Source organism: Aegilops tauschii, chromosome 5 (genome assembly GCF_002575655.3).
Source record: "Aegilops tauschii subsp. strangulata cultivar AL8/78 chromosome 5, Aet v6.0, whole genome shotgun sequence".
NCBI lineage: Eukaryota > Viridiplantae > Streptophyta > Magnoliopsida > Poales > Poaceae > Aegilops > Aegilops tauschii.
The window spans coordinates 352,609,028-352,620,032 of NC_053039.3; the positions used below are offsets into that span (position 1 = coordinate 352,609,028).

At 43.2% G+C, this 11,005-nt stretch overlaps 1 protein-coding gene across 1 annotated transcript; it reads right to left on the bottom strand.

Annotated features, from left to right (window-relative positions):
* Positions 1–4,375: 4,375 nt before the first annotated feature.
* On the bottom strand, positions 4,376–7,628 carry LOC109774001 (uncharacterized). The gene is made up of 3 exons (XM_020332721.4): positions 7,249–7,628; positions 6,557–7,148; positions 4,376–4,757 (listed from the first exon to the last, which is right to left on the bottom strand). Exons 1-3 carry the CDS (start codon positions 7,538–7,540, stop codon positions 4,679–4,681), a joined length of 963 nt encoding a protein of 320 aa, XP_020188310.1. The 5' UTR covers positions 7,541–7,628; the 3' UTR covers positions 4,376–4,678.
* Positions 7,629–11,005: the final 3,377 nt, after the last annotated feature.

Sequence of the window (11,005 nt, forward strand, 5' to 3'; positions counted from 1 at the left end):
TAAATTCTTTATAGCGACTGTTCTTGTATCCATTCACTTGTTCATGGCATGTCTATCATGAACCGTAGGCTCCTGGAACCCTCCCTGAGTACGCCACATACCACTACATCTAGCAAGATAGAAGAACAAAATCTCAACAAGCTAGACAAGTACCACAACCTATGGGACAAAAGCAACATAAGCATTCATGATTCATATACTAAGTCATCACAAGTTCATCCTACCTACTATGGTGTCATGATACTACCATAAAAAAGATGGTGGAATCCTACCACCACAAGTTCACCATCACCATGTGAGGGGTTAGTATCTACCAACTCAACAAAAATAGGCTATCAAGAGTTTCCATGCCCAAATACCACAAAATGTACATCATCATGCATGCATGCATGTGGCCACCACCAGAGACCCTTTGCACTACACGTAGTAGTGTTTGCTTAGCTAGGTCTTAAGCCATAGCGTTGTGTGCTCCATTGGCATCCCAACAAACCCAAGACCTTGTGCCATGTTGAGGTGGTGGTTAAGAGCGACCGCTATAGCCTTCTCACCAAAGCCAATGTTGTCATGATAGAGCTGTAGAGGGAAGGGTGCACGTCAACATGCTTGCTCTCCCTAATGCAGATGCCACCTCCTTGATGGTGTCAGTCATGCTGCTAAAATTAAAACGCTTAGCTCCTCATCCATTAAGGCACCATCTACCTCTTCCTCTCAAGAGTAGGAGCGTGATCAGTAGAAATCCATTAAGGATGATGGTCTCCGACTCTTGGGTGCATGGATACTCGGTAATAGGCAAGCAAGAGGCTCACTGGAGCCCATGGCATGCTTGTCAATAGATCACTGTAAGATCAAGCAAAACAAGTGTTAGGTTAGCCAACCGCGATGTATCCTTGGTAGTGCTCAACCTCCAACAGAATCGTGAACGTGTCCTGATCCCATTATGTGACACTAAGGTCTCTAAGATTGGACACCTGGATCAATGTCGCACTCCACTTCCTAAGATGGTTATGCACCTGTGTTGAGGACACCTCTGTGCCATACAACTCAAAACCCTTCTTGGCAACAACGTCCATGTGCACCTACTTGAAGCCCTTATTAGCCCTCATCACACTGACAATGATATCATACATCTTGTTCAGAATGAAGGTGGATATAAAAGTTATCATCTCTGAAAGGATCGATATAATTGACTAGAGGGGGGTGAATAGGCAACTAACAATTTTTAGCTATTCTTTACCAAATTAAACTTTGCAACAAGATAGGTTGTCTAGATATGCAACTAGGTGAACAACCTATATGATGCAACAACAACAAGCACACAAGCAAGCAAGGGATAAAACACAAATAAGCTTGCACAAGTAAAGACACGAGATAACCAAGAGTGGAGCCGGTGAAGACGAGGATGTGTTACCGAAGTTCCTTCCTTTTGAGGGGAAGTACGTCTCCGTTGGAGCGGTGTGGCGGCACAATGCTCCCCAAGAAGCCACTAGGGCCACCGTATTCTCCTCACGCCCTCACACAATGCGAGATGCCGTGATTCCACTATTGGTGCCCTTGAAGGCGGCAACCGGACCTTTACAAACAAGGTTGAGGCTCTCTCCACAACTTAATTGGAGGCTCCCAACGAAACCCCGGAGCTTCACCACAATGGAATGTGGCTCCGAAGTGACCTCTTCCGTCTAGGGCGCCCAAGCACCCAAGAGTAACAAAATCCACACAAGAAAGTATGGGGGAATCAAATATCCTTTGGTGGATGTGTAGATCTAGGTCTCCTCCTTCAATCCCTAGCAAATCAACAAGTTTGGGTGGCTAGGGAGAGAGATCGGGCAAGAAAGCTTTAATGGTAGTAATGGAGGAGAGAGAGAGGCAAGAGGTAGGTGGGAGGTAGGAGAAGCAACTCCTTAAATAGGCTCCCCAAGATCCAACCGTTATGTGCAGAAATGCATGGGACCGGTACTTCCGCACTAGACACCGGTACAACCGGTGAATGCGGGGAACCCCTCCTAGGGCACCAGGGCGGTACTTCCGGTGGCGCACCCGGTAGTACCGGTTTATCGGAATAAACCGGAACTGCCGCTCCACTACCGCTCAACTACCGCTTACATCCAGAAGGTTTACACCTCAGGCCGGTAGTTGGAGCGGTAGTAGGGCCGGAGCTACCGCTGGGCCAGCAGTTCCTGGGTGATGGAGTTCGAGGCGGTACAACCGCCCTGGACACCGGTAGTACCGGTTTATCAAGACAAACCGGAACTTCCGTTCCACCACCGGTCTACCACCGTACCCGGTACAGAAGGGAGTCACCCCTGAGCGGTACTTTGAGCGGTGGTCAGACCGGAAGTACCGCCCAGCGGTACTACCGCCATGGGCAAGACTGCACAGGACAGGGGCAGTGGGGAACCTCTCTCTCCTCGAAACGGAGGGTATATGGTGGGTGCACAGAATGTGTACGTGAAGTGATTCACCCAATATCTTCCTACGTGGATTCCCTCTTAATAGTACGGATATCCTACGACCAAAGGAATAAAAAACGTCGGAAACTCCGTCTTCGATCTTTTCCGCATAGAGGGAAGACCTAACCGTCTTGCGCCACACCATGTGTACCTAAGAAAACTATGTCGCACGATTAGTCCACGTGTGTTGTCATCATCACCAAAACCCTAAGGCAAAGGATGCCCTTACAATCTCATTGTGTTCCCCTTCGTTGACCTCCTCATGTGTGCCTTGCAAGTCTAAATGGAGACCTTAGTAGTTATCGCAGGCATCGCCACCACTAAAGATGTAGTGGTACCATCCCTCAAACACATCTGCATCATAAGGCATTTCCTGGAATCCTCAACATAAGAGGGAAAGATTTGGGAGTCAAACAGAACAATGGCTTGACTAAGGTCTTCGTTGGTCATGTTCTACAATGATTAGCATCAGGACTACTGAACAAGAACAATGCATCTATCATAATACCATACTACTCATGGAATGATCATCAAGCTCAACACACAAGCACATCTAGCAAACTAGCATGGATTAATCATGAAACTCAACACACTACTACATGTACCATAGTACCATACTATTCATACTACACATGGACCGATCGTCAAGCTCAACACAGTACCACATCTACCACAGTAGCATTGAAATCAAAGACGAAAAACATGTACTCCCTCCGTTCCTAAATATAAGCCTTTTAGAGCATCTCCAACAGGCGCCCAAGAGCTCCACGCACTAAAAATTCATTTTTTGAGCGCCCAACAGCTCCAGCAGATGCTGTAGCGCTAAAAAAAATTGGGCGCGCGCTGAAAAACGCTATCACGCGCAACATATTTTGGGCTCCGGATTACGCGCGCTTCACAATTTGCACTGTCTGCTTTTTGGGCGTGCGTCTTTGGGCGTCTGCTAAAGCAATGTTGGTCCCGGCGCATTAAAAATGCTACAGTGGCACGCTATAACTTTTATTGGGCACGAGATTTTTATGTGGCCGTTGGAGATGCTCTTAGAGATTCCAATATAGACTACATATGGAGAAAAATGAGTGAATCTGCACTCTAAAATATGTCTATATACATCTGTATGTAGTCCGTATTAAAATCTCTGAAAAGCCTTATATTTAGAAATAGAAGGAGTACATCTACCACAACAGCGTTTACTTCATCAGTGCCGATACGCAAAACCTACCATGTTATCACTAGTATATGATCTACCACGTCCTCACACAACATCATGTGTAGCATATTAAGCAACAACAAGTAGAGAGTGATTGAACTTACAACCATCAGAGGAGCAAGGAGGAGAGGAGGAGGAAGAAGGATCGCCACCGCAAACCGGAGAAGATGGCGATGCTCGTCGATGAAGAAACTTCCCGGGAGAAGATGGCGATGCTCGTCGATGAAGAAACTTCCCGGGAGGAAGAGCTTGAAGGGATGAAATGGGTGGCGGGGGTTGGGGCAGTGAGCCAAAGGGGGATAAATAAGGCGAGGCAATCGACGAGACGTGACCCTGTTACTCCTGCCAATTTTTCGGAGACGTGTGCAAGCTCGTGCCATGTCCCCGCTCGAACAAACTCGGCGCCACGTTCCCCTCTCTGCACCGAGAAAATATGCAAGTGAAAACTGCTGATTCGATCGTTCCTCGCGAGCCAACTGAGTATTGCCTTGCAGGCTGAATAATGCTCACGTGCTGTCAAACGGGCAAAAATCACACCACCATGGCTTCACAAGACGTGTGCTGGATAGGGGACCAGGGCAGGATGCACACAACCAAAACACGCCAATAGCTTCTAAACAACACCAGTTGCCCAAGTACAAACTCACAGCCTTGCAATATACGGAAATCTGCTGTATAAGATCCGGTCATCATCAAGCAAAACGAAGCACAAAATCAGTCAGGCCAACTGCAGACACATGCATTACTGCACCACTGCAACACACAGGTTAAAATCTGCATGAAGTTCGACACAAAGTGTAAAACTGCTGATCTAACAAGGGCACAAAGTGTAACATCACCCAGTGCAAAACTGCTGATCTGACTACAGCAAACGAGGGAAATTTACAGCTTTGCAGATGAACCACACCAGTTCGAGGGGACGATTGTCTTGCACATCTCCAGTCCGAGGAGGTGATAGCCTACTTATTTCGTGGATGCTAACCTATAACTATGTACAAAGCCTGAGTTTGTTTGACCTTCACTAGCGGTTGCAATTCTTACAATAGTGAAGAGCTTTACTCATTGGAGCAGAGCAATGGTAACAGAAGTACTGTTTACACCTTCAAAAGAGACCAAACAAAAAAACTGTTAGTGATGCTATGAAGTCTGAAAACATATCAGATGTGTTTACTGCTTAAAGAACATGTAAGATTTTATAACGAAAAATCTTGCAGATTTTCTTTTCAAACATACTATGAATGTAGATTTGAGATTTATAAATAGCCCTAATGTTTGATTTAATATTTAAACAACCCCAATTGGTCTGACTTTTGTTCATGTGTGATGGCAGGTAGTCCTGACTTGTTTACTCAAAGTTAAAACTGCTGAGACAAACTGTGGCAGTGGAGATCTAATGTAAGATGAACCAAATCAACAAACTCGCAATAGGAACTATGCGAGATAAACTAAAACAACAAACCCCAATACACTCCCAAAGGAACTAGCAAAAAACAAATTTCCAGAACCGTATAACTTGATAGGTAATGCTTAGTGTAAGAAAAACTAAAATAAACAAACTCCCAACAGGAACTATGCAAGAAAAACTAAAACAACAAACCCACTACACTCCCAAAGGAACTAAGCAAAACACAAATTTCTAGAACCGTATAACTTGGTAATGCTTAAGTTTCCTGGTATTATAATACCAGACACAGGTCCTTAACACATCTAACAAGCTATTGGCTATTATAACTGGTTTCACGAAATATCTCTCTAGTTACTTTAAATAACTACCCGTGGATCTTATTTGTATAAAACACATCTTCAACCAGAGTATATAATCTGCAGGAGGTGGGCTCAGAAGAGTGGATTTTGTGTACACTGGGGCACGTGCACCCGGTTGATTTTAGAAAATGCCCTTTTATAAGTTCTACAGGACTGGATATTTTTGGGTAGATGTACATTGATTGATGACTTCTGATCCTGTACACTTTGGGACAATATAACAGTCTGTGATAAACAAAAAAAATGCATACATTGTTTTCTTGGAACACATTTTCAAGCCAGATAACGTTGATTGACTACTGCGTTTTCCAGTAAGAAAGAAAGAGACATAATTTTCATATTCACACTTCACAGATTAATGTGCATGCACAAAATAACAGATTTTTTGGAACTTAGAAGTAGGCAAATGCAACCTAGATGTGTGCCGGCGCACTGTCTGTGGACTAAGGGTGAAAAATTGTCAAATACCACCCCATTAACAGAATACCATCCAGTTCTGTTAGAAAATAGAAGTTGTCTTGCAAATGATTTTTTCCCTGTTTTATCCCCATTTAAATACCCGCAAACATTCTCACTCTTATATAAGGGGGTCCACTAAGTCATTTCCTCGTGTTTTTCCCAAATAGATGGCATCCCTAATCAATGTGCACTGTTAGAATAACACGAGGGAGTATAATGAACATAGCCCTATAGGAACTGCTATTAACAAGTAAAAGTTCATTTAAAAGGTCACAAGCCAAATCAGTTGCTACCCATAGCCATATAAGTAAAATGTGCACCCAGAAATACAGCAAAAAAATGGCAGGGTTGCACACTCAGCATAGTACATACTGATTAGGTATATTATGACAGACCTTAAAGAACGACTTATTGTTTAACTTTGTAATCATGGCCATCCTTCCACAGTACCAAGCAAAGAGAGTGAGTATCACAGCTAAAGGTGGAGAAAGAAAGGTATTCTTAATTAGGTTCGACTTCTGTAAACCGAAGGGCAGATCTGCCTTGCCTCTTTATAGTGCACATGAACAAAATTGGAAGAGGAATATTTTGTGTTGGGATGTTTCTATCATCCATTACGTTAGTCCAAGAAAGGGGCATGAGTTGCAGGGGGAACATGATTAGACAGATAAACTACCTGCACTTCATGAGCAAGCACCCATCGATCTTCGAGACGTACATCTTGCAGCTGGGGCACCTCTGCCATTTCTTCTTGTTAGCCAGTTTCTTAAGCATCAGATCAGTCTCCCCCTTCTCGTCATCCCCAAGCTTCCTTAACTCCTTACACTTGATTCCGTCATGCCACGGCACACGGCACCGTGCGCAGAACATCCGATGGCAATGTGGGCACTCGGTGTCCCTGATTTTCACCGTCCTGTCATTGTCTTTGATCAGCAACGCGGAGCAATCCTTGAAAGGGCAGTAGTACTTCTCATTCCCTAGGGACTGCTCGCACAGAGTAACACTCCAGCGATCGAAAAGCTCCTGGGGAATGATATCTCGGCATGGCTCGATCTCAACGAAGCCCTCTGTGCATTCAGGGTCAGGGCAACCTATCGATTCCACGTTCTCGCCGATCTTGGTGGCGACGTACCGCCCGACGCAGCCATTGCAGAAGGCATGCGAACAGTGGCTCACGATAAACTGCTCTGAAACCTGAACCTTCTCCATGCAGATGGCGCACCTGAAGCGGTTGCGCTTCCGCCGCTTCCCCGAACCGCTCGGCTCATCTTCCACATCGCAATAAGATTGGAGCAATCAGGCAAATAGCAAGCGCATTTTACGCGCATCTGCATTGAAAATCGAAAAGCGAATCTGTAGATGTATTACCTTCCAACAACTTGCGCTTCCCCTTGCGGTCGCGAGGGGACTCTTCGGTGGATTTCTCGGAGGTGCCGGCGACGTCGGGCCCGGACGGGGACGCCGAGGAGGAGGCGGAGGAGGAGGTCGGGATGTCGGCTGGGGCGCGGGAGGACTCGATGGAGAGGAGGATGGCCTCCTGCATCTGCATCTCCTCGGGGTCGAACGAGTCGCCGAGGAACGTAATGCCGTCGTCCTCCGCGGAGGAAACGTAGATGGGGAAGTGCGGATCGTCGGCGGCGGCGGGCGCCTCCATGTCCATGGCCGGCGAGGAGTGGTGCTCAGCCAGCGGCGGCGGCTCGTGATCCTTCCGGTCCGTTTGGTCTGGGGAAGCGGGACCCGTGTCTGCGTGGCGGTGGGGTATTGTGGGACGCGTGGACGGGTGGGATTCCTTGATGCGAGAGCCAGGGAGAGAGGGCGTGGAGGTTGGACGGTGGGGATCTCACAAGTCCGTGCAGATAGATCATTCTGGTTCCTGATTGATTTCAGCAAACAGAGAAGATCGCTAGTATCCAGAATGTATAAATTTCCAAACATTGTGCATTACTTGGTCAACACTGTTGGAAAAGAAATCAGCCTCCGGCAAAAACAAGGAAGAAAATCACCCGTATTTGTTTTTTCTTTCATAATACTATCTCTGTAACTAAATAAATATAAAAACTACCTCCATTCCAAAACCTAAGGTGTGTTATGGTTTTTCAGAAAGTTAAACTTATGCATGTTTGACTATGGTTTTAAAAAAGGTACTAATATCTATACTATCAAATTTGTATCATTCGATCCATCACAAAATGTATTTTTATTTTATTTATTATGTATTACTGATGTTGATAGTTTGTTTTATGATCTTGGTCAATCATACATATGTTTGACTTTTATGAAAATTGACGCACCTTATGTTATGGAACAGAGTATTATCGTACGTTAAGTCTAGGGTGAAAGTATTTAAGGAAACAAATGCACATCGCTTCCTCGAGTTGTAAATGGGGTGCTAAGCTTGATACCCATGTCCGCGCAAGTGATATGCTAAGCGGGATAGTTGCGGAAGTTTATATATTATTAAGTGGGATATGTGTCTTTTGTAGGATAACTACTTAACTCATGTTTGTCATGGAGTGTTCACTGCTCATTACAACATATTGTTGTTGGACACAAAATATTCATTATTCATTACAAGATACTACTGATGTATCATAGTTCTTTTTTATCATCTGGATATAACAAGTAACTTAAACCATCAATCTAAGGTTGTTGCATCTAAATAATTCCATCGCAATGACATGAGTACAATAAAATTTCAAACACACCCGAAATACAATCCCCTACTAGATTTCTATTTCTTTCATGTTTATGAATTATCAGATCTTCATACATAGGTGAGGAATTAGCACTCCGATGTCTCCATTGTGAGTTGCAATCTTCAGGTAAGTGGTATTAGTTATGCACAAATCTATGGACTAAAAAAAGCAAATCACTCTCAGAATGTCCAACATGAACAAAGCATATAAAAGCAGTACCAACAGTTAACATAGTAGCGAGTGCATTTGTTTGATAACATAAATCATTGAGCTGGCATGAGCTAAAAGCAACAAAATCAAAGTTATGCTTACAAGCTCTAGCTATTTTCCTTACATTTTCTTGTGCAACTATAAGATGCCGAGAACATGACCGAGCACAACAACAATCTTTAGTAGTTTAGCAATAGTCATTGGGAAATCGGAAGTGCACAACTCTATAGACTTAGATGTCCTTAGGAGTACAATTGCTACTGGAACCAGGACAAAGAATCCTTTTGCTTAGTTCCACACAAGTACTCACTACATACCCAGATGTACTAGCATATAAAACCATCAGGACCAGGAGTTTTTTTTGGGGGGGGGGATCATCCAGATGTAGCATCCTCACTAAAACTTCCTATATAACCATCAAGACTAGGACATCGACCAACATATACATCATGTATTTCACAAGAAAATCACTAGTAATACTACATGCCATTGGTTTGGTTGCATGTTTGAATATTTTGTTGGTAAAAGTAGGCAACTATTGGTCTGAAAAAGATCACCACGTAGTTGTTTTCCGTGGCAAAAGCTAACAAAAAGTATTAGAGAATTTCCTTTTGCTGCTCTGGAAACAAGTAAGAGGGCATGCATGGAATAATCAATGTTGGAATTAGTGGTGATGACAAAAGATGAAATGTGTCCAAGTGGTTGATAAAGAATAGTAATGGATACAATAATCTAATTAAAACCTGGGTGGGGCGATAACTCTCTTTTGATCTTCAATATAATGATCTCTCTGGAGATCCATCCGTTGCAGTTCTTGTGATGTATTTGTTGGGATCCGATGAATTGTGGATTTATGATCACGATGTTCATTGAATTTATTCAAATCTCTTCAAATTCCTTTGCTATGTAATTCTATAACTATGTATGCTTTCCGATCTATGAGTCTTCTTTGGCCAAGTTTGATAAATAGATCTTTGGAGGGAGTGGTGCATAGTAGTAGGTTCAATCTTGCGGTGATCTTGTCTAGTGACAGAAAGGACGAAGGCATGTATTGTGTTGTTGCCAGTAAGGAAAAAACGATGGGGTCAATCTTATTGCTAGGTTTCTTCTGTCTACATTATGTCATCTTGCTTATTGTGTTATTCTGTTTCTTGTAAACTTAATACTTTGAGATGCATGTTGGATAGCGGTCTTGGGGGTGGAGTAATAGTAGTAGACGTCAATAAGTTTAACGGTCTACTTATCACAAACCTAATGCCTATGTGAGATTATGCCATGAATGACCATAGTTATAGTTTGTGTTGTTCTGTCAATTGCCCAATAGTAATTTGTCTATCATGCCACTACATGCTTTAGAGTGAGATGCCACTAGTGAATCTATGCCCCCAAGTTTATTTTCCATTAATACAAAAACTCCTACAATTGCTCTCTTCACTCTTTTACTTTCTTGTCGCATTTCCCTATCGTTTTTTGCTTTTAATCTTGTAACTAGCAAGAACAAGGGATTGACACCCCCTTGCATTTGTTGGTGCAAGCAATTTATTTGTTTGTGTGCAGGCACTGCCAACGTTGTTAGCTTGGTGCCTCCTTCTGGTTCGATAAACCTTGGTATGCAGAATGCATCATACACACCCATCATTTGAACTTTCACATACATACTTTCATCTCTCCATTTTTTCTGTAAATATCAACACATGGAGATGACACCTCCATAGTGCACACACTTAACACAAACAACTACTATAAGTCTACAATTGTCTGCAATACAATACTAAATTATGGGTTGAAGCTTGAAGCAATTCAAGATTTTATCTTTGCTTGTTCACAACTCGAAGCTTGCTTCTTCAGGATAATTGATGATAATCTAATAACAAACAAAAAATGCCATGTTAGCCATAGTTTTTTATCATAGAATAAATAATAAATAATCCTTTAGCAAAAAATCCTTGTATCAGAGAGGCATGCATTACAACACTCTCGATGATTTTTTTATTCAAGTACATCGTATACACCTCATTCTCGCCCCTTTTCTTGCTCTAATGATGCATCTTTCTGTCTTTCTCGGTCTACAAAACACAAAATAAAGAAATTAGGAAACTAACCATGGTTATGATTTGTGTGAATAAAAAAATAAAAATTTACTAACTTGTAGGCCCGAGTCAGTCCTGTAAGCAAATCAAAGCCTCTACGGTGGATCTTGGGCGGGCATGGCGAAGGTA